Source organism: Fukomys damarensis, unplaced genomic scaffold (genome assembly GCF_012274545.1).
Source record: "Fukomys damarensis isolate Sample0158 unplaced genomic scaffold, DMR_v1.0_HiC HiC_scaffold_21, whole genome shotgun sequence".
Taxonomy (NCBI): Eukaryota; Metazoa; Chordata; class Mammalia; order Rodentia; family Bathyergidae; genus Fukomys; species Fukomys damarensis.
Window position 1 is genome coordinate 33,650,064 of NW_022900933.1, and position 24,126 is coordinate 33,674,189.

The window sequence follows — 24,126 nt, forward strand, 5'->3', positions numbered from 1 at the left end:
GGGGAGGGAGAGGAGGCAAAGAGAGGAGAGAGAGGGGTTATGCCGTGTGCGTTTAGGGCTCAGAGAAACGGTGACTTGGTATTTGATAATATTAAGGAATTGTTTTTAAGGTATCCTATGCTATTGTGGTTCTGATCTTTCTTTTAATTCTTAGAAGATGAAATGATATGTAGGATTTCCTTCAAAACATTCTAAAGAGCAGGGAGGAGTAAGGAGGTATCTAAGCAAGTGATACTGGCCTTATGTTTAAAATGTTTGAATCGGCTGGGTAGCCCACGCCTGTGATCCCAGCACCCTGGGAGGCTGAGGTAGGATTACTGAAAGTTTGAACCTAGCCTGGGCAACTTCGCAATTTGGTGAAAAACTCTGTCCCCAAAAATAAAGACCTAGGGATGTAACTCAGTCTGGGGTCATTCCCTAGTGTACACAGATAACTCTGCCTGCTGATGGGTACATGGGAGTTCATTAAACTGTTTTTGCATATGTTTGAATTGCTCCATAATAAAAAAAAACTTAAACCCCAAAATCCTGAGGGCAAGCTATCCTCCCCGGAACTGAGAGCATGTGACAGGCCCTCCACAGTGAGGGATGAAGGAATGAAGGAATGAATGAATGAATGAAATAAGGGGAAAGGTCAATGAAAGCCTTGAAAGAGGCTCCTCCATGCACCACCCTAGAGTGACCTGGGGAGAGATCTGAAGCTGTGGAGTCGGCCAGGGTGACTTGGTGCTGCCTGGCCCTGGGTGAGCAAAGTGAAGACTCCAGAGTGCCACTGTGGCTGACAGCCTTTCCCATGGTTGTCCCTCGGCATAACCCAGGCCCCAGGACGCCTGTGCTCCTGCTCCTGGAACATGCGTGTGACCTACATACCCAGCCCTTTTATTTTTAGAGACAGAAGGGCCTTGCTAAATCGCTTAATTACTCAAGCTGGACTTGCATTTGCAATCCTCCTGCCTCAGCATCCTAGAGTGCTGGGATTACCGGCTGTGCCACCAAGCCCAGCTCCTGGCTTTCTTGTGCAGTTTTGGGACTGCACACAGCCCTGGAGGAGGGGCGGGCTGCTGCCCTGTGCTGGTTTGTGCTGAGGGTGGACACTGTCCTTATGAGCCAAAGGCAGCCACCATATAGCCTGCGCCTAGCTCAGAGTCCAGACCAGCTGAAGGGATGGGCTGTATATCAAGGGCTCACACACCTGTGAGTGTCCCCGGGTCCTTCCAGAGCTCTGAGAGCTCTGGAGAGAGAACTGGGCAGGTGACTCCTGGGGCTGTGGGTGCAGCTAGAGCTCCTGTCCCCCCCCCCCCCAGTTATCAAGGACAGACATTCAAAGGCAGCCACCATATAGCCTGCGCCTAGCTCAGAGTCCAGACCAGCTGAAGGGATGGGCTGTATATCAAGGGCTCACACACCTGTGAGTGTCCCCGGGTCCTTCCAGAGCTCTGAGAGCTCTGGAGAGAGAACTGGGCAGGTGACTCCTGGGGCTGTGGGTGCAGCTAGAGCTCCTGTCCCCCCCCACCCCAGTTATCAAGTGCACAGACATAAGTGCATGTGCGCACACTGGCGCCTCTTCTGTCCCAGACCCTGTGTAGGCGGGGCTGCAGTTCTGCCAGCTCCCCTGCCCCGTGACCTTGAGCTCTGCTGCGCCTCTGCTGAACTCCACGCCTACCCACCCCATCTCAGCACAGCTCACCTCCTGCAGGAAGCCTTTCCTCAGCTCCCGACCTTCCACACCTCCTCCAGGTGCCCATCCACCTCTGCAGGTGCCTGTAGTGCCCTTTCCTCCTGGGCAGTAATGAACTATCTGCATCCCTGCCCCCTGCAAGGCCCAGGCCTCCAGTTCTGAGTGCCAGCACCTGTGCAGTGGTGGCTCAGTGAACAATAGACAGCCTCTCTCTGGGCTTCTGCACAGTGCTCAGGCTGGCCAGAGGCCTTTCAGCTGGGAAGCTCTGTGGCTTTGGGGACACAGGAAGAGCCTTGGTCACCTCCAGGTCCTATCCAGTGCAGGGCAAAGGAGGCCACACCGGAGACAGTGAGTCCTGGATGGATGGGCTTGGCCAGCCTCATCATGGAGCACTTGCTGCTCTGCCTGAGTCTTGGGGTGTCTGTCCCCCAAAAGTCCCAGGGCAAGCAGCTGAGTGGCATCCATCTCCTGCCCCAGAAGCCGCTCAGGTCTGGGTCCAGGCAGCTTTTCCACCAAAGTCTGTATAGTGGATGAATGAGTGAAGGTATACATGAATGAATGAATGTATAATGAGTAAATGGATAATGAATGAATGAATGTATAATGAGTAAATGGATAATGATTGAATGAATGCAATTGAATGAATGCATGAATAAGGAATGAATGAGCGAGTGAGTGCTCAACCTGGTAAGCAGAGGAGACCACTGACTTCTCAACAAGGAAAGCAGATCACCAGGCAAATGGACAAAGGTGGGTCCTCTGCCAATAAATGAAGTATGCTGAGCCAATCTTTACAGACAGAGGAGGCTTCCCTGAAGGCTGGGTCCCTGTTGTTCTTCCTTCTCAGCTCAGTCCAGGGAGGTGCATGCTGGCCAAGGTCACACGGAAACATCAGTGCCGGGATGGGGGTGTCCGGATGATCAGGTCTGCCAATGATTAACCTAAACCCCGGGGTGGACCCGTGAGGCCATGTGGATTGTCTCAGGGGGCACTGGGAATGACCTGACCATGAACCGCCCATTGGGTCCAGTCCACGCTGAGCGTTAGAAATTAAGCAGCTCGTGGAAACAACTCTGTATCTGCCCTCGTGGAGCCTGGCTTCTGGAGAGGAAACCACATGAGCATGCTGTATTATTCCAGGTGGACATAAGAAGGACAAAGCTGTTATAGGTTGGCAGGGAGAGAGGTGGGATCTCACCGAAGAGGGATTTAGGAGCAGAGAACTGAGTGAAGTGAGCAGTTCAGCTGTGGACAGAGCTGGAGAAAGGCTGTGCTGGGTCGCATACAGCACGTGCAAAGGTTCTGAGGCAGAAATAAACTTGGTGAGTTCTTGAATAGCAAGAAGGCGGTGGCGGGGGCTGCAGCAAGGGAAGTGAGGCAAGGGAGGGTCAGAGGCAAGGTCAGGAAGAAAACGAAAAGCTAAGTGGATCATCCAGGGTCCCAAGCCTGGCACTCGGTGGAGCCAGGATGTGAAGAAGGGCCGTTTGGAGGAGGATGAGCAGGACACAGGGGTGAGGATGAGGACCAAAGGGACCCCAGGAGCCTTCAGGAACACAGGAGGGTCAGGAGAAGCCCTCAGCTGCCTCTCAAACCCTAGGGAAAGGACGGCAGGGGTGAGAGCGCCCCCTGGTGGTCAGAAAGTTCCAGGGTGCCACACAACCCTTAGAAGCCCTCAGCTGGCGCAGGGTGTGGGCTGCTCTGCCCAGACGAGTGTGCCAGATGCGCCGGGTGTGCCTCTGTCAGCAGGCCATCCCGGCCTCACCCAGCCTGGTTCAAGTCCCAACTCCATTGGCCCCCAGCTGCTTGAGCCCTAACATTCCCCCGCCTTCTCATCTGTCAGATGGGGGCGCAGAAACGCCTCCCCACAAGGCTGCAGTGGGGACCGCAGGACTCTCCTGGGCAATGCTGCTAAGGGTTGGGCGCAGAGCAGACACCGTGTGAGTCTCCTGTACCACCATCGTCATCATCATCATCTCTTTGGCGCTCTTGTCCTCAAGTCTCCACTGCTCCCAAAACAAGAGGGATGCCGCCCCCTCGGCTGTGGCTGCTGGTCACCGCGCTCCTGGCTGCGGCTCATCGGACAGCCCTGGCACATGGAGGAGATTCTGGCCTCCTGGACCCCGGCCCCCAGGACAGCCCACCCTGGACAGCCTTGCCGTGCCACAAGATCTCCGTGAGCAACATAGATTTCGCTTTCACTCTCTACAGACAGCTGGCTCGGGACTCCCCGCGAGAGAACATTCTCTTCTCCCCGGCCAGCATCTCCACGGCCTTGGCCTCGATTTCCCTCCGGGCCTCGGCAGCCAGCAGGGTGCAGCTCCTAGAGGCCCTGGGCTTCAACCTCACCATGGTGACCGAGGCCGAGGTCCAGGACGGCTTCCGGGACCTCCTGCTCAGGCTGCCGGTGCAGGGCTCCGGGCTCCTCCTGAGCACCGGCCAGCGCCGGTTCGGCATTCTGGACCCCGGGGCCACCCTGGACCTGAAGGAGGCTTGGAAAAACATGGACGAGCACATAGATAAGCAGACCCAGGGCAAGTTTGGAACCTGGGGAAAGGACGTCAAGAATGAAACCACAGAGGTTCTGGTGAATCATGTGCTTCTCAGAGGTAAGGTGGGGGCATCCTCCAACATCAGCCCTTCCAAGACTCGACCTCCATCCCCACCCAGCTGGCTCCCTGCATCAAATAGGAAGTGTCTTTGGCCTGTCTCAGTTTAGAGATAAAGACATGTGGTGCCTGTCCACTGACTCCTTGATGCTTCTGCTTGAATACCTCTAGTGATGGGGAACTCATCACCTATCATATTTTAATGCTACTGGTTGACTTTGTTTTCAAAGAAGGATTTTTTTCAACCTCTAGAGTGCATAAGCACCCCCTGGAGAGCTTGTGTGAGATGCAAGCATCCCACATCCACACTGACTCTAAGGGATCCTGGTTCATTGGATGGGTAAATCTGAGCCCCAAGGCCCTGCATTTGAAGAAACTGCCCCTCCACCACACACACACACACACACCCCAGGTGATTCAGCAGCAGGAGCTTGTGAATTCACTTTGATAGCCCCTTAAGAAACCCCTGGATTTAGGAACAGGAATTCTTCCCTTCCTTGGGCAGGCTCAGGACGTGTGGATTAGAGATTAAGGCAGGAAGATGGGGGAAGGATCCTTATTTTTCCAAACTAGGCAATAGGCCGTGTTTCCTCCACTATTTACGCCCCCATGTGTTTATACCCGCGATCCTGTTTGACCCTCACCCCCGCAGTTATATGAGCAGCCTCACCTCCCAGAAGAGGCTGAGGTTAACATTTCCATTTGAGAGAAGAGAAAACAGGTTTTCACAAAGAAGAAAACTTATTTGCATGACCCAGTGAATGTGTCAGTCTGTGCACTGAAACTTCACATGGGTATTGATGGGCCCCGGGGCATCGTAGATGATGGAGTCATAGATGTTGATGCAGTGCCATGAGTATTTAATCTTTGATCACTTGTGATAAAAACCCAACAAGGTAGATAGGATTCCATGGTTTGACAGATGAGGAAACCAAGGCACAGTGAGTTCACCATAGGAACCTCACCTTCCAATGCACACCCTCCTCCGGAGGAGCTTGTACCCTGAGAACAATGTTTTTCTTAAATATGAGCCACTTCCCAGAGAGATGAAGGGGATGAGACCACGTTAGTCAGCTTCCCATCAATGTAACAAAATGCCTCAGTTAATCAACTTGCAAACAGCAAAGGTCCCTTTGGGCTCACGATCTGGAGGGCTTGGTCCACACTTGCTTGAACCTGTTGTTTTGGGCCTAGGATGGAGCGCATGTTGTGGAGAGTGTGTGGCAGAGTGAGCTGCTCACCTCGGGGCCAGGATGAGAAAAGAGAGAACAGGAATAAGGAGGGGGGGCTAAATCCCTTCTGAGAGCCACCCCCAGGCCAGCCTCTTGCATGCTTTGCCCTGCAGACCCCAAGACCCAGACTGCAGTGAGCATGGCCCCCTCATGCAGGGTGAGCCTGCCATGCTACTGCAATAGTGTGCAATGCTATTGATCACTTTACAAACAAACCAGAGTGCAGGGAGGCCAAGGGCTCTGCCTTTGGGGTCACCTAGGTCAAAGAGGACAAGCCAGGAGCGAGTCCCTGAGCTGGGCATCCAGGGCGGAGGGCTACAGCCCAGGTGACCTCCCCGCGGCTTTTCTCTTCTCTGTAGCCGGGTGGGCGCAGCCCTTTGACCCACGAGGCACCAGCCTGCGGGGCTTCTCTGAGGACGAGCACAGAGCCGTGCAAGTCCCCATGATGAAGCAGCAGGCCCGCGTCCGCGTGCTGCGGGACCCCGAGCTGCAGTGCGGGGTGCTACAGATGGACCACGCCAGGAACACCACCTCCTTCTTCGTCTTCCCTGACCCCGGCACCATGGGGCAGCTGGAAGAGGCGCTGCAGCCCGAGACGCTGATCAAGTGGGACAGTCTGCTCAGGACCAGGTAGCCCGAGGGCGCTGTCACCCCTAGAACAAGGTCACCACCCAGAGCACTGTCACCCCTGTCCCGGGAGCTGTCAGCTCTAGGAGATGGCCCTGGGCTCCATAAGGTAGCAGTTCTGGAAAGGAGCCCTGGACCAAGAGCTGGGAAGTGTGCCTGTCCCTGCTCCGCTGCAGACCGGTGGCAGCCTGGGCCAGTACTGTCCCCTCGCTGGGCTTTGGTTTTCTTGGTGGCGGGAGGACAGTTAGAAGGACAGGGACTCAAACCCTGAGAAGCAGAAAACTGTCCCTTTGTATAACAGCAGGGGAGGCCGCCCCGTGGAGAAAAGGCCGAAGGGGCAAGTGGAGCAGAGACCAGAGACAGGGCCGGAAGAGGGACACAGACGCTTCCGGGATCACAATCTCCTCTGCAAACCATTTCTGTCTCTCCGCAGAGACCTCGCTTTCTATTTCCCCAAATTTTCCATTTCCAGCTCCTCCAGGCTGGAGCTGCTGCTCCCCCTAGTGGCCGTGGGCGGAAGCTTCCCAGGGCAGCCTGCCCTGCATGTCTCTAAAGTAAGGAAGAAAGCTGGACTCCAGGGGTTCTCTTCCTCTGTGTGTGTGTGTGTGTGTGTGTGTGTGTGTGTGTGTGTGTGTGCGCGCGCGCATCTACCTTGGGATTAAACAGGGCCTTCACACTGAGTTACATCTCCAGCCCCTTTTTAATTTTTTATTTTGAGATAGTGCCTCACGAAATTGCCCAGATGAGACTCAAATTTGCAGTCTTCCTGCCTCAGCCTCCCACTTTGGTTTCTGTTTTATTTTGGTTTGGTTTCGCACTGGGGATTGAGCCCAAGGCCTCGTCCCCTCCCCATTCCTGGTGACATTCATCCAGCACTGCTGTATCCCAGGGGACACACAGTGCCTCCCAGCAGACTAGTGAGGTCAGTGCTGCTGTCCCATTGTACAGCTGAGGAAACTGAGGTTTAGCAAGTATCTTTGTCCATTTTCTGCTTCTGTAACAGAGTGCTACTGGCTGGGAAATTTATAAACAGTAAGAGTCTATTGTGTTTATGGCTCTGGAGGCTGGGAAAACTGAGATCAAGGAGCTGCATTGGGTGAGGGCCTGCAGGCCATGGCCTCAGTGGGAAGACAAGCAAGCCCACCAAGATGGAGACAAAATGGGGCTATGAAGGAGGTTCAGACAATGTAAGAAACCAAAGTCCAGCTGTCAGCTTACACTATCTCATGAGATAAGACTCTGTAAACAGAGCTGTCCTTGGGAATGTCTTGAGCTGTGTGCTTGCAAACATGACAAATTACTCTAGACATTCTTTTACAAGGACATTTTAACCTTCAAACTAGAAAACTCTGTGCCTGCAAACGGGACAGAGCACTCTTTTGAGGAAATGGGAGGGGCTCAAGTCCAGTTGCAGGCTCTGGGCTTCTTGAGCATGAGTCATCAATCTCGTGAGATAGCTGGGATGTTCTGACAAACAGATAAAGTAGGAGAATTGTATTGTTAGTAGATGAGGGGGCTGCCCAAAAAGACTGTATCAAAATAAATGTGACTCGGTCCTTGTGGCAGCAGTCTTGTCCTGTCTTTGTGTGTGTGTGTGTGTGTGTGTGTGTGTGTGTGTGTGTGTGTGTGTGTGTTGTTTCTGTCATTTCTTCCTCACAGATCTAGAAGGACCGCAACAGGGCTACACTCACCCTTTCCCCAGAACCCTCCATGAAACGAACCCACTCCCACAGTTGCTCCATCTTCCCTGAACCCTACAATCCCCTGGGCATCCAACCCCAGACCTCTCCGGCAGCCTGCATGTCCAGGACCTGCCCCTCCCTGCCTTGGCACACAGTTTTCAGACCACCTTGCATGGCCTTCCCACCTCCAAATATGCAAATTCCACTCCCCCTTCACATCCCTGTGTAAGTGCAGGCTACTTCTTCACTTCTTCAGTACAGACTTCTCTAATCTCATCTCCCTGGTGCCACACCCAAGGCAGAAACACATCTCTCCTGGTAACTCTCCAGCTCACTTTTGGGCATTTTCCTTCCTTGCTCTGCCATGAGCCTTTGGGGGTCATTCCCCTTTGTGTTTATAGTCCCTACCGTGCCTGGCACATTGGATTGCAAACAATGGGTACTGTGTAAATGCTTACTGAATACATTCATGAATGAATGAGTGATGGGATGAATGAAAAGGAGTCATCAGATGGAAGTGAATGAAAGGATCAGTAAGTAGTGATGGGAGGAAGAGAAACAGGTGGAGATATGAGTAGGTAGATGCTGGTGTGACGTTCTAAATGCATTACAACTAACATGATGCAGATGCCAGGCATGGGAATGTAAATACCAGGGTAGACGGAGGACAGGTGAATGGGTAGATGAGTAGGGAACAGACAGAACCATGGGTGGGGATGTCTGGGTAGGTGGGTGGGTGGACAGATGGGTGAGCGAGTGGGCGGATGGATGGGTATGTGAACACCAGAAGGGCGGGCAGGTATAGCTATAGATAAGCAGATGGTTAGCAGTTACATGATGAATTATGGTTTGCTAAATTGTGTGGATGAATAAATAAGTGGGCCAATGATAAGTAAATCATTCAAAAAGCAGATAGATGAAAGGATGGGCAGTAAGTGAACAGTACATGGTCGTGTAAAGGAACAGAAGGAAAACTGGGATTAAAATCAAGCCACAACTGGTCCTTTCTGTGGGGTAATCAGTGATTCCAGAACTTTCCTTGCAGGTGACACATCAGGCCAGGATGACAGTGGACGAGGACGGCACCGAGGCCGCCGCTGCCACAGTTGTTCAGCTCACTCCCAGACCCCACCTGGACTCTGATCTCCCAGCCCCACCAGGCCCTGCTGAGCTCAGCCGGCCCTTCCTGGTGATGACTTTCCACACAGAGACAGGCAGCATGCTTTTCCTGGGGAAGGTCGTGAACCCCCAGGGTAGTGCAGCCCCTGACCAGCCGGGTGACTCAGAGCCAACAAAATAGGAGACTGTAATGGGGAACTCAGTCATCATCCACGTCTCTGGGTCTCCTGTTGACGTAACCAGATTGTCCGAGATGTGGACTCCTTGGAAGTGAAGTGGTGTAATGGGTTGATTAATGAATGGTCAACTTGTAACCCTCAGCTGAACTGAATCAGCTTGGCCTGGGCATAGAGGATCCACCTGAGGATTGTTGCCTGTAGCCATAAAAAGAGAACTGGGGAGGAAGACCTGGGCCTGTTGATTTTTCTAGGAGAAGTTTACTGTGGATGGTTTTCCTGATGCAAACTAGGCTGTTCTCATCGGAGGAGGAGCTCGGGGCCTTGTCACTGGGAATGGCTGCTGTTCTCATCAGGGGAGCTCTGATCTTCACCATGAGCATCACTCTGGGCCACTGGCTGGACTCGAGGAGGACATTGCCTTGTACTCTAAGCCTTGAGCTGGACTTGTATAGGAAAGTGCTGGGATCCAGGCCCTCAGTTGAATGTTTTGGGCTTCTAGTGTGTGGTTAATCTCTTGCATGCCTTTGCATTTGACTCTTTGGATAATTATCCTAAAATAACCTTATAAGTAACATGTCCTGTATTTAATGTATTCCCTTGCCCAATCCTGCTGACTACAACAAGTGGGAACCATTCTGAAGTGGATGCAGGCAGGCAGCCTGGCACATCTTCCTGCCACTGACCGCTGGCCCCAAGCCAGGGAGCTGTGGTTGCATAATCAAGTCTGACGATAGACTGCATATGGCCTGTTCACTGGTGTGGTTTCCATGGGCATCTAGGATTCACAAAGGAAGAGGGACTGAGATCAAGCCCACTGCAGATAGACTATAACTACAAATGCAGTGACAGCTGTTATGGACCATTTCTTTATGTGCCATGTCCCATTTAACATAAATTCTCACTACAACCCAGCAAAGTTAAGTATTAGGTTAATGCATTAGCAGCTTTCTCATCACTGGACAAAATACCTGACACTGCAATTTAAAAGAGACAACTTTTCAATGGCTCACGGTTTCAGAAGATTCAGTCCGCAGTCAGCTGACTAAGGCAAAACATCATGGCAGAAGGGTGTGGCGGAGCAAAGATGCTCACCTCATGGCAGCCAAGAAACACAGCAAGGAAAGAGAGGAAGGGGTCAGGGACCAGATATAATGTCCAAAGTCACGCTTCCTCCCTGGCCCACCCAGACGTGCACAGAAGTATGTCCCTCCAATCCCCTGAGCAGATCTCAAGCTGATCAAGTTGACAGTATAGCCTGTCAAGTATAACCATCTGAAATTGGGCCTTTTTTCTTTTAAACCTACAAAAAGAGACTTCTTATGGTCCAATCAAATATCTCTTCCCCCTTTCATAATGTAAATTCAAAGATGTTGAGAGACACAACCAAGGTTACTCAGCTGGTAAGCAGCAGGGCTGGGACTCAGATATGCTTTATATCACACCCTTGACTCCTGGTCTCATTTATTTTGATAAATTGATGATTTCAGACTTGACTGTGTACACAAATCCCCCCTGGATCTTGTTAGGAAGCAAATTTGGAGTCAGCAGTTTGGGATGGGACCTGCAGACCTGCTTTCCCATGAGATCCCAGCGATGCCAAGGGGCAGGTATGAAATTCTCTTGCCTCTGTGACCCCAAGGGACTAAGTTGTGTCACCAGCAGGGTAGACAAGTAGCACTGCCCTGCAGTGCATTTTAGAGCTGAGCAAATCTTTGGCAATATCTTTTTGAAGCCTGCAGACCAAGCTGGTCACCCATTCATGGGTGCACTGGGGAACCCGAGTGTCCTAAGACTTTTTCATATTCAGCAAACTGGGTGTTTCCTGCTGTCTGTAGGTCACTGTCCACATCAGTCACTGTTCCAGTGACTGTCACTGGCTGACAGCTGGCTCATGTTTCTGGGTCTCCAATGACACAGAAGAAGAGAGCCACCCAAGCCTGGGGACAAGATACATCAAAGATGTGAGAAATTTTATATCTGGGAGGGATCTTCTGCCCCTGGGCTGGTCCATGAAGCTGGTGGGCGTATGTATACTGACGGAATGAACACCCCAGCAGGGGGGGACCTCGATGCTCACCCTGATGTCAGCAGTGCCCTCCCTGGGAGTTCCCCAGGTGAAATGCCATCTGCTTGCCCTCCATCCTACAAGCGTGCGTGGGGGACCACCCATTCCAGACATTAGGGGTTCTTCCCCAGGTCACCTTTGGATGAAGCCACCATGTCTGGCCCTGTATTTCCCTGGGGACCTTGGCCCACTGTCCCAAGTTGCCAGCCATTCCTTCCTGTTGCTGTGTTTTAGATCCCCTCACCACATGCTGCTAAGTCCATGCCTCCCACCTCCTCCTGTCCCCATTTAGGGGACTTGTTCCCATCTGTCCCTGTCCCACCTGCATCCTGAGGGACGATCTGGTCCAACCCTCCCTGTGGGCAGAGGTGCCCATAGTACCAAGGCCAGAGGCCACCTCTGCTCTCTGGAGAGGTGGCTGTCTGTCCTGGGATCCCACATTCCTGCAACAGGAAGCTCAAAGGCTGTGCTGCCTCCTGGGACAAACAACCCGGGGCACCATGGGAAAAAATTGTCCCCTGCAAGCGGATGAGTCTGACGCTGTCCCAGCACCAAGGGGTGCACACCAGGAGGGGAAGGATTATGCAGGTCACTGGGGCCAGAATACCAGGCAATCATGGCTACGACCAAGGGGTGAGCAGAGGACGAATTCTAGTTCAGGAAGGGCAGGGGAGAAGCAGGTTGGTGCTCCAGAAAGAACCAGGGTCCAGGAGAGCAGGGTGGTAACAGACGTCAGCCCCTGTGAGTGGCTGTGTGACACAGTCCTAGCCTCCATCCCCTTCTGTACATACAGATCAGAGAGAAGCTCAGCACTGTCGGCGACATCAGACCTCAAGGTGCCTGAATGCAGGCCCTGGAGGACCCTGCCCAACCAGGACTTGGAGGCCACCCAGGACAGAGCAGAGAAGTAACTGCCTTCTCCAAGCCCCCCAAACAGAAGTGGGTCTGGCCCCAGGCCCTCCAGCCCCCTCCACACCTCTTTACACCTGAACCCTCTCTGCTGTACATTTCAGTTTGTGTCCCTCTCTCATCCACGACAGACAGAGCTGTGTCCAGGCTACCTCTGTGGGTGACAGACAGAGGTCTGGAACCCCCACTGGCATTGGGCTGTTCTAACATTAGGGGCAGAGAAGAGCTGGAGGGATACAAGGGCCAAGACAGCACACACACACACACACACACACACACACACACACACAGAGAGAGAGAGAGAGAGAGAGAGAGAGAGAGAGAGAGAGAGAGAGGCCAGAGGGAAAGCACAGCCCAGGCAGAGGGAGACAGAGGCAGCAGGGGGACAGGAGAGAATACTTCCCAGGCCCCCAAGCCCAGCCTGAGAAACTGCTCCCAGTGGCTGTTTGTGGCTGGCCCGGGCCCTGGAGCTTGGTGGATCCAGAGGTCTCCTCGCAGACACACAGAATGGGAGCCAGGCGGGGGAGAAGCTCAGAGCTGCTTGGGAGGAAACTCGCTGAGTAGTGAAGGATCCAGCCAAATTCCAGTCTCTGCTTTTCCTTTAGTTAACAAGAATTGGCCTTTCAGCAGGCGTTCAGGGCACAGTGGGTACTGTTGACGCTGCACAGCAGGTCGGTCTCTGAACTCACTCCCTGTGCACAACTGAAACTTTATACCCTCTGGGTACCGAGTCCCTCTGGAGCCTGGCAGCTGCCCCCGCACTCTGCTTCTGTGAGGTTGGCTGTGTTATAACCCTCCCAGGAGTGGAACCACGGGGTGTTTGCCTATTTCAGACAGTGTCTGGTCTGTTTCACTTAGCAAAATGTCCTCAGGGTCTGCCTGTTGCTGAGCATTGCATCATTTCCTTCATTTTCCAGGCAGAATGATCCCATCATATGTAAACAGCAAAAAGGCAACCTGCAGAATGGGAGAAGAGATCTGCAAGGCAGATACCTAACAAGGAAGGCATCAATAGCGAACATGCAGGAGGAGCTCCTAGAGCTCAACAGCAAAACAAGCAAATAGCCCAGTCAGAAGGTGAGCAAAAAATTTCTCCCCAGGAACAGATGCAAATGACCAACAGGTATGTGCAAGACACTCCGTGTCACTGAGAAGCAGGGAACACAGAGACCACAGTAAGTTACCCCTTCCACCTGTCAGGACCGCCATTCTCAAGATGAAATAAAAAGTAGAATGGAGTAAAATACCAAAACACAGTGAGTGAGGGCTGATGAGATTGTGGAGAAATCAGAATCCCTGTGCACCGTTGGTGTGAATGGAAAATTTTGTCACCACTATTGTACAGTGTGGTGGTTCCTTAAAAAATAAAATATAATAAAAAATTGCACAGGCTGGGCTTAGACCTGTGATCCTCCAACCTCAGCCTCCCAGACTGCTGGGATTACAGGGGTGGGTGCATCACCACACCCAGTACTTTGGGGTACTTATGCGATGGAAAACAGAACAGCTCAGTGCTATAACTGTTACAGCTCAGTGTCACAGCCAAGTGCCACAGCTCTGAGGCACAGCCAAGTGTTACAGCTCAGTGTTACAGATACCAAAATTTGAAGACTTGTGGAGAAGAAAAACCTTTTGTTATGCTAGCAGGCTTAGAGGAGTTCATACTCCAAAGTCTGAGTGATTCACCAGAAATGGGAGTCCTTATATAGGGATCTATAGGGTAGGCGAGCATGCTCACTGAAGCAGAGGAGGCGGAGTTACAGAACCTTCCTGAAACACAGCCTAGTGAGCATGCTCACTGAAGCAGAGGGGTGGAGTTACAGAACATTCCTGAAAGGGGTGGAGTTAACAGAACATTCCTGTAAGGGGATGGATCTAACAAGACCTGGAGACAGTTAAAAAATATTTGGATACATTAGACAGGAGCACTGTACAACACAAACTTACATTTCTGGAACAAAACATTTAGTGGAAAAAAACATGAAGGCAAGTCAAGGGCCTGTCCTATTGTGTATTATTGCTCTACCACTTATCCAAAAGCAGGATTTCCTTCGTGTTCACTGCAGATTTATTCACAGTGGCTGAGATGTGGGAACTCCTGATATTGAACAGATGAGTTCCTCTTGTTCTTTTCTCTTTCCATATTCACTGCCCAGGGTTCAGAAGGGGAAAGATCCCAAGGGCATCTCCCGGTGCTGTTGAGAGATTCTCAGAGAGGAGTGCCACAAGGCACAGAGCCAGCTGGTGCCATTCAGGGTCCCTGCCCTGCTGCCATAGGAACAGCTCTGCCCCCTGGTGGTAAAGTAAGATTTCAAGCGAAAGGGGATTACAGTGCTAGAATGTTTAAAATGAGAACAATTCCTAGTGACCCAGTCATACAACTTTTTTTCCACCAGGAAGTGGCTAAAATACCCCACAGCCTGTGGCAAAGTGGATGAGTACTCAGCTTGAGTGCTTGGGTCTACAGGTTGGGGTCTTGGTCCTTGCCTGAGGGCAGCCCCTTTCTGGCTTCATAGCCTTGAGCCAGTGGCTGGAGCAGCTCCATGTCCCTCCCTCTGTCGGACCATGTGGAACAGGGTGGCATGGCCTCCTTTGCGGGGCTGGTGATGGGGTAAAAGGAGTCATTGTCCTAACACCTGGGGAGCCAGAGGACCTGGGCAGCTCACTTACCACTTCCTCTAAGAAGGGGCTGATCTGCACAAGAGTCATTTGGGGTATATTTAAACAACCCAGTCCCCACACTTGAGTCCCTCAATTTCTGGCATCATCGATCTGGAGTGGTTTAGGAATGGTGCCTTTTAAAGTTCCCTGGGGCTGGGTGTGATGGCACACACCTATAATCCCGGTGCTTAAGAGACTGAGGCAGGAGGATCTCAGTGAGTTTGAGGCTAGCCAGGGCTAGACCCTGTCTCAAAAAACAAACAAAAACCCAAAAATATTTTTAAAAAACTATCTGATAGATGTATAGAAAGATCAGTAAAACAACATAGGGAATCTGTGAATAGTTCCAAATACATACTAGAATTTAGAATATGATGAAAATATTTGTAATAGTGAGAACAGGTGATTTAGCTATTAAGCAAGATTGGGACGACAAAGTTGTCATCTGGAAATAAAAGCCTGGATCCATAATGCTTGTAAGTAATAACTGGGGCTGTTCCCAGATACCCTGGTTCCCTCTCCTCTGACCTGGGACCTATTTTGACCAAGGAAACATAAGCAGAAGAGACAGACCCCTGAGGTGCCAGTGTGACTTTTGTGTCTCTACATGTCCGCCACAGAGACAGGCAGTGTCGCCAGTGATGCACGCTGTTCATCTGCTTCCCCAGCCCTCAGCTGATAAAGAATGCATGTGTAGAATGAGGAAGAAATTAGCCTTGGTTGTTTTCAAATATGGGCCATGGGCCTCTTTGTTACTGCGGCATATGCTGGTGAATCCTAGCTGATACATTCCCAGCATTCGGTTACATTTTACAGACACCAAAGATTTAAATGTCCAAAATGAAGCAAAATTACTACAAGAAACCATGAGGGAACTATTTAAAACCTTGGAGTAGGGAATGCCTTTGTAACTAAGAAAGAGAATCCAAAAGCTATTGATACATTTATGTACAAAGTTTAAAAACCTGCATGACAAAAAACTATTGCAAGCAGAGTCAAAATACAAAATAAAGACAAGGGAAATACAACTTATAGAAAAAGGATTCATTTTATGAACATACAGTATAAAGATTTCCTACAAATCAAGAAGAAAAAGACCAATGACAACTCAATATTGAAATGGACAAAATAGGGCTGGGGATTTAGCACGGGGTCACCACACCTGCATCACAAGTGCAAGGTCCTGAGTCTGATCCCTGGTACCAAAAATAATAATAATAAATAAATAAAATTTTTAAAAACTAAAATGGACAAAATAGATTTTAGCTGAGTGCTCATAAAGAAGCAAATTAGCCTGAGTCTTCACTGTGTGAAAAGATATTCAAGATCATTCAGGTTAAGAGAAATGCAAATTAAAAGCACAAATGAAAGCCGTATTTCACCTGTCATACTGGCAAAAATTTAAAAGCACTGTTGATAAGAGTGTGGGAAACAGACTCTCATATTTTCCCAGGACAAAAATAAATTGGAACAGCCTCTGTAAAGGGCTACCTGATAATATCTCTCAAAATTAAAAGTGCACATAGCCTTTGACCCAGCAATTCCATTTTTATTGCTTTATCCTGGAGCTGTACTTTACAGATGAGAAATGTATACAAACAAAGTTATGCACTGAGCATCCTTGGAAATTGCAAAAAAAGAAGAAGAAAAAGAAGAGGAAACAAGACACATACTTATCAATAAAAAGCTGCTTATGGAAATGGTAGTCCATGCATACAGTGACAACAAGAAAGGCTAAACTCTTTGTGATCCTTTGTGGCCTAAGAATCCTTGCAGAGAGCGAGGTGCAGGGCAGAGTGAATGGTGTGCTCCCCTTTGTAGAGAAATAAAATATTTCTGAAAAGATATTTGAGCTACTTGTAAAAGGTGTGCCTCGGGAAGGGACCCAGGAGTGCCTGGAAGAGGTTTGGAGGAAGATTTTACCTATTCAAAAAACAACTTTAAATAAGGGAGAAATCAAAAACTCTCTGAATATAACTACCCTACCAGAGTTCCCCGGCATAAGCCCACAGCTAGGACCCAGTGAACAATGAAATTAAGTGTTTATTTGTTTCTGAGCATTGGAAACAATTATGTAATCCTAGATGCATCTGAAATCCCATACCAAGAAGGTTCAAGGCAATTGACTGTAATTTCCTGCTGCATTGAGTTTCAGATATTTCTAAAGCGGGCAGCATTTCTCCAGAAAAGCCTAACGACTAAAATATTTTAAGAAGGTCAACTCTAATTCTATTGCGGTGGAGAGGATTTGCTTTGTTTTGCTTTCTGACTGCAGCCATCCAGTTGCTTCGGAATGGCAAATGTGTTTTCTGTCCTCTCTTCGAAGCTGCCATGAAGATTATGTTCCCAGCTTCCTTCTCAGGGAAGAAAGCCAAGAGCGGTCTTTGCCCTTGTGGAGAACTTTCTGTTTCATGGTGGTAAATCTGCTGTCCCTTAAGGAGAATGACGAGGACAAGTCAGGGACCCAGGATGCTTTTGTCCCCCAAGTCCACAGTGCCCATTCTGGGAGCCTTGTGTCCTGGGTGAGACCGAGGAGTGACAGACTCGGAGGTCCTGGCTTGAACCCTCATTGTGTTGGAGGGTTTATGCAGAACCCTGGACTTCCGGCTCCCCCGGCAAAGCCCTGACTTTGCTCCATCCCTGCTGGTCTGCAGACAGCACCTCAGTGAGATTTGAGACCCTTCGGAGGCCCCGCGTGCTGCATTTGTTATTCACCGTGTCCACACGTACGCTCACCTTCTGCTTCATCTCTCCCCTCCCTGACCTGCCTCCAGTCCCTGGGATCCATTCCACAGTGGACTCCTCACCTTTCCAAGTGCACCGCCGTCTCTCTTTGGGAAGTCTCCTTGCTGAGCCTGAGGGCCGTCACTGAGGAAAAATCATCAACACAGGACCTTGTGTTGTGGGGAGCACAATGGTCATCCCAGAGGGCTGCCTGGCCTGAGATTCCTTAAGAAAACGCTGAGCTGCCGCTGGTTCATCCACAGCACCTGAAAACTCACTCCTTCCTTCTCCTTTCCCTTCTCTCCTTTTTTCTTTTTTGCTGTTTCCCTTCTCTCTGCAACAACAGAGAGAGTGCTACAGAATATAGAATCTGTGGCATTTGGCCAAAACGAAAAAACAAAAACAAGACCTCACTTCCTAAACGGGATGAAATTCACCCTTATGAGGTGAATGGCACTACTGCTTTCTCTGAGCCAAGGTTTAATCTTCGCAAACCAACCATATGGACACAGCATGTCGCAGTGCCGAGCACATAGTCAGCTCCGTGGGCCAGAGCTAGTCTTACTACTGCTATTTTCATCACCTCAGGTCTGTGCCACCCACTCAAGACCTAGTACATAAACAATTGCCTCATCAAATCTACATCAGGGTTTTCCAAGCAGGGACTCCCACCTTCTGCTCATTATTTCTCCCTCAGCAACTGCAAAGTAAACACAGACAGTTTCCAATATCCAGGGTCAAGACCTTTCTATCCTGCGTGGTGCGGGGTGGACCTCCTGCCATGTGGGGACGCCATGCCTTCGTGTGCACACCAAGTTCAATTTCAAACTCTTTGATGTCGAGTTTTGACAGAGTAATTGAATTAGGAAGTGGAACAATAAATTTAAAAGTTGCCAAGCCAAGGACAGAACCTCCAGTACCGATGGTGATCTGATCACCGATGGCATCGTCTGGCAGGTGGGGAAGTAGCAGCCCAGCTCACAGGTTCTTAGGCCAGGAGCCCTGTGCCCTCCACAGCCCTGGGCAGCCTGGCCATGAAGACTGCAGGGCTCAGCACTTGCGCCCTTTGGAGCCCTGGGTTCTGCCACTTGGGCAGAGCTCACCTCCCAGGCCCTGGCCTTTCAGCCAAGCCTGAGGCTTGGTGATGTCCAGACAAAGATGTCTACTCATGAGTGGCATAAATCAGTTCCTGGTTCCATGCCATGCGAAGGCTGAGGTGCAGTAGTTGAGCACCTTGAATGACACATGTGTTGTTTCAAAGAGCTCAGACCTCCAAGCTGAGTGAACACATTTTAGAACCCCCAAATTAGGAAATTATAAAACAGCCCTGCAAATTATCAAACTACATTGCACTGGAAATATGATACATAACCTTTATTGAAAAGGATAAAATGCTGTAATATTAGGTTGAACTCCAGGAAATCGCCATTTTCTGAGTGGTCAAGTATGGGTGAGTTCAAATGATTCCATCCAGTGGTTGTGCAGCTGACACACACTAAGCTTTTGCCATATGCCAGGCTCTGGCCCCTTCCCTGGTGTGCTGTGATGCCTTGAGGGCAGTATGGGGGGAAACTGAGTCTTACCCAGAGTGCTTTGCCCAGGGTGATGAGAAACAAGCTCCTACACTAGCTGCGAATGGCTGGTGCTGGGGTGGTGGGCAATACACTGTCACTCCTCTGTCTGTCTAGCCATGGATGCCTCTCATCCCAGCCATCCTTCCCCTGCCCTGTGGCACACATTCTCACGGCTGCCCCCAGACTCTCTCATGACCAACAAGCGACCATCCTTCCAGTGACATTCTCAGAGCTAGAGCATCCAGCCCGAGCCCATCCTCTGTATCTAGCACACGCATTGTCAGCATCCAAGGCCTTCCCTGCCTCTTGCATCTCCCAGGCCTTTGTTTCCCTTCCTACCAATGTCCAGTTGTTAGAGCCTCCCCTTACAACCATCTTCAATTTTCTTTCCCCATCCCCTCCAAGTGCACCTCTGGCAAACAGCCAGCCTGATGGGACCCTGGGTGTTGTGCAGGGAAGATGCCAAGGCCTCCAGAGACCCTGGTAGGTCGAAGCACAGAGACCGCTCTGTTCAATACAAGGGTCACAAGCAAAGGAAGAAGCAGGAAGCAAGAGATGTGCTCCTTTCAGTTTTTATTTTGAAAAATATCAACTACATAGAAAAGTTAAAAGAACCACATATCCTTCTCCTAGGTTTGCTAGGCACAGATATTTTGCCACAGTTGTTTGGTCTCCTCTGGATAGATGGATGGATAGATAAATGACAGATAGATAGATATAGATAGATAGATAGATAGATAGATAGATAGATAGATAGATAGACTGATAAAAATACAGTGGGTGTTTGTGCTCTCTCTGGCAGCACATACAATAAGATTGGAATGATACAGAGAAGATTAGTGTGGCCACATTGCAAAAATACAGTGGGTGTTTAAAAAACAAAAATTTATTACAGTAAAAGACACATTGCCATTAATTCCTCTCAAAATAACCCCCCCATTGATCTTGTCACTCTCTGAAGCAGTTCTGGAAGTGTTCTTTCCTGAGTGTCTTTACAAAGTGTGATAAAAAACATGATAATGGTGCTGCTGAGTGCCAAGTGCAATCCAATGGAAAGGTTGGTGTGTAAAGACAAGGTGGTGTGTCTTCATCCATCTTATTCACTGGATCTGACACCATGTGCTTTGTGGCTCTTCCCCAAAGCCAAAATGACCAAGAAAGTTAAAAATTTCTAATGGAGATCCCTGCGACCATGGCGCTGCGAGTGGTCGGGAGCGTGCGCATCGAGGCCTGAAGCCTGCGCACAGCCTCGGTGCCCTCCGCGCCCTGCTCAATGCGGCCCTGGCGGGTGCGGGCGGGCGCCGTGCAGTCCCTGCGCACTGGGACGGCTCTGCTCAAAGCACGTAAATTCACAGAGAAACATGAATGGATAACAACAGAAAATGGTATTGGAACAGTAGGAATCAGCAACTTTGCACAGGAAGCTTTGGGAGATGTTGTCTACTGTAGTCTGCCCGAAGTTGGGACAACACTGAAAAAGCAAGATGAGTTTGGTGCTTTGGAAAGCGTGAAAGCTGCCAGTGAACTCTATTCTCCTCTGTCAGGAGAAGTAACTGAAATTAATGAAGCACTTGCAGAAAATCCAGGGCTTGTCAACAAATCTTGTTATGAAGATGGCTGGCTGATCAAGGTGACAGTGAGTGACCCTTCAGAACTAGATGAGCTCGAGTGAAGAAGCATATGAGAAATACGTGAAATCGATTGAGGAGTGAAGTGGCATTCAAAATAAACTAGTGTGAATGACTTCTTCCAGCAGTGTCTGCAGTTAGTGGCAGACGGAAGACTTGAGATAACAACTTTTAGCAGTACTATAATGATGGAAAAGAAAGAAACCACTCATCACTGTTCCTGGATGGAACTACCCCTTAACTAAGAAGCATATGAGAAATACGTGAAATCGATTGAGGAGTGAAGTGGCATTCAAAATAAACTAGTGTGAATGACTTCTTCCAGCAGTGTCTGCAGTTAGTGGCAGACGGAAGACTTGAGATAACAACTTTTAGCAGTACTATAATGATGGAAAAGAAAGAAACCACTCATCACTGTTCCTGGATGGAACTACCCCTTAACGCCCTAGTGATTGCAGATAAACACAATGTGTGTCTTTTTATATAAACTTTATGATTTTTAGACTAGGCTGTAGGTTCTGATATTCAGAATTCATAAAATTATCCATGGTAAAAACTAGTTATAAAAATTAATGTAATTCAAGGATAATATTGTTTTAAGCCTTACAAATTTGTATCTTGCTTACATTTCTCCCTGGGTTTGGGTCAAAATATTCAGTGTGTCATTTGGACAGTGTCAGATGAAGAATGACACTTTCTCAATTTTGCAATAGATGCATTGGCTGGGGTTGTTTTTATACAGTGAGGCAACAGCTTTGCAGCACAATAAGAAACAAATAAAATATCTACTTTAAAAAAAAAATTTCTAATGGATTCAGAACATTGAGGCTGCCACCCAACCTCTTAGTTGCATGAGCGAAGACCTCCAGAGTGGCTACAGAAATTGGCAAGAGCAATGGGGTGCATTTGGAGTGTTGGGGGAGTATTTTGAGGGCAATTAATGGCAATGCACATTTTGTTATAATAAATATTTTAAATGCATGCATTCACCATAGTTTTTGATCACACCTTATTCCTATGTACAGATACAGATACACATATTAGTGAAGACACATTATACACAGATACATACATAAATACACACTTCCTAATCCATGTGAAAGTAAGATACAGATATCAAGAGATGCTTCTATAAGTACATACCTTATATGAATACACATGTCTACATACATATGCACGTGTACACACACACACAAGTGGATGAGAACACGGGTGCAGGATTTCTATCTCTGAGGCTGGCCCATGCAGCCTCAAACCCTTTCTTGTGACTAACACTGCTCAGCTCCATGGAAGCAAAAAGGCTTCCCACATCTCCTGTCCATGTCATTGGAACAAAGGTCAACTCTGTCCCAGCACTGGGAAGGACAGCAGAATGTATTCCTGTTGATATTGGAGGTGGACCCTGATTCTGAGGCTGAAGACGAGATACTTGCACAGTGGGGTCTGCCTCTCCAGAAATTGGAGCCTGTGTGTGTCTTCCTGCTTCTTTCTCTTACAGTGTGTGCTTCCACAGCCACTCCCAAAGCATCACAGTATCCCAAGCAGTCATCCATGGTAGGGAGGAATAGTGTCAATGTCAGTAATCCACATCACCACATCACCCCTGAGTTTGTGCAAACACAGATCTATACAGACCACACACAAAGCATGAGATAGATGCCTCATGCTGGCAGCTGTACTAAAATTGCAGATGGTGTTATGTCTATTAAAATATTTAAAAAGGTATTAAATTTACCAAAAAAATTTAAAAATCTGCTTTATTTCAATAATTCTGATTTAAATTTTTGTATTAATTCTAATTTGCATTTATTCAAGAAAGTATAATTTTAAATATTTTAGAAGAAAAATGTCTGAAACTATGAAAAGCTTATAATTTTGTCTTTGTATTTTTGTGAAAACATTCACATCTCACACATAGTCCTTTGAATTCAATTGCCTTTTATCTTTAATCCTTTAGCTCATTACTGTGTGATAATATTGATTATAACAACATAATTAGGGATTTTGCTAAAGCAAAATAATAAGTTAATTTTCAAAACAAAAATGTAGTAATGAAGACTTCTGCGAGACACTGGGTGTGGTGGGACACACCCTTAATCCCAGATACTACTACTGAGGAGGCCAAGGCAAGAAGATCACCAAGTTCAAGGACAGTCTGGGCAATTCAGTGAGACCCTGTCTCAAATTTTGAAAAAAGAGGGGTAGTGGAAGTAGCTCAGTGATAGAGCACTCGCTTATAACATTGAAAAGGCCTGGGAGGGAAGGAGAGCTGGGCGAAGAGGGATTTTGTGGGAAAGAATGGAAGAGAAAAAAAGAAAGAAAGAGAGAAAGAGAGAGGAGGGAGGGAGGGAGGAAGGAAGGAAGGGAAGAAGGATGGAAGGAAATTTGGTGTTTATATTTTGTATTGTGAATCCAAACTTTAACTGTCATCATCAGAAGGTAGACATGCATCATGATGATTAGATTCCTTTTTATTTCTTAAATACTTTGTTGACTTTAGTCATTTTTAAAATCAGTGGTGCATACCTGTAAACCCAACTGCTCAGGAAGCCAAGATGGGAGGATTGCAAGTTGAAGGGCACCCTGGGCAATTTAAACTGTCTCCAAATTAAAATTTTAAAAATTAATGTTGGGGGTAGAGGCTGAGCTTGGCACTCCCTGGGTTTACTCCCCAGGAACACACACACAAACACACACACACACACCACAGCTTTATAGATGGCTTGTCATTGGACACATACATTTGAAAAAGCGGGATAAAATACATCGTATCACTTAGTGCTCCATTAGTGTGGCTCACAACTTTTCAATGTTTAGGCACAGGGTATGTGGGCTTTTATTTGTACTCACAGGGCCTCTACATATTTATAGCCTCTCATCTCCTGCAAAGGCTAGGACATGCCTACATACACGGACACACACACCCTTGGCCTCACTCACGTAAAACATGAATGGAAAAACAAGTATAGCAAGCCCCAAAATCAAATTTGTTCATGACAGCATTCTTCAGGGCTAAATAGAGGTGCTGAGAAGGCAAGTGGTTTGATAGCAGCTTCAACAGACCCTGGACTTACAAGCTCGATTTGTTCTGAGGGCTGGTTGTAACTCAAGTTGGTCAACTGAAGGCTCAGGCTCCTCTACACAGCCTTCAGAGTCTCTCTCCTGTGTACACAGGCAGATCTCGGTGTCCTCAGAGAAACAATGGCCCAGGATTTCTCAGTTATCCCCACTCAGGAGAGGATGTTGTCATGCTCCTTCCAGAGCTCTTTAAGGATAGTCTGAGACCATCTGGAAGCACAAGCAGCCAGCATTTGGGTCATAACTCAAGACTTTGTTCTTAAGTTAACACTAAAATTTCGGTCGTAACCCAAGTTGTTCATAAAGCAAAAGGCCGGTTATAATTCAAGGGTCCACTGTATACTGTTTGTAAGGAAAAAAGAAA

At 48.7% G+C, this 24,126-nt stretch overlaps 2 protein-coding genes and 1 non-coding gene across 7 annotated transcripts; all 3 read left to right on the plus strand.

Moving 5' to 3' along the window:
* Positions 1-2,684: 2,684 nt before the first annotated feature.
* Positions 2,685-9,454, plus strand: LOC104851824 (putative serpin A13). Of its 5 annotated transcripts, none has more exons than XM_010609167.3 (5): positions 2,685-2,818; positions 3,675-4,284; positions 5,876-6,146; positions 6,577-6,697; positions 8,871-9,454. In XM_010609167.3, the coding sequence occupies exons 2-5, from the start codon at positions 3,702-3,704 to the stop codon at positions 9,123-9,125; spliced, it is 1,230 nt and encodes a 409-aa protein (XP_010607469.1). In that variant the 5' UTR covers positions 2,685-2,818; positions 3,675-3,701; the 3' UTR covers positions 9,126-9,454. The 5 variants fall into 5 exon arrangements, with proteins under 5 accessions (XP_010607469.1, XP_019060806.1, XP_010607468.1 ...); XM_019205261.1 differs by lacking the exon at positions 2,685-2,818 and adding an exon at positions 2,825-3,000 and having other exon boundaries at positions 3,519-4,284; XM_010609166.2 differs by lacking the exon at positions 2,685-2,818 and adding an exon at positions 2,825-3,000.
* Positions 9,455-19,842: 10,388 nt separating this feature from the next.
* On the plus strand, positions 19,843-19,947 carry LOC117287208. Its single transcript, XR_004518407.1, has one exon. It is a non-coding gene; the product is annotated as a U6 spliceosomal RNA (small nuclear RNA).
* A 269-nt stretch (positions 19,948-20,216) lies between these two features.
* LOC109117581 (glycine cleavage system H protein, mitochondrial) lies at positions 20,217-20,728 on the plus strand. Its single transcript, XM_019205263.2, has one exon. The coding sequence runs from the start codon at positions 20,330-20,332 to the stop codon at positions 20,726-20,728; it is 399 nt and encodes a 132-aa protein (XP_019060808.1). The 5' UTR covers positions 20,217-20,329.
* Positions 20,729-24,126: the final 3,398 nt, after the last annotated feature.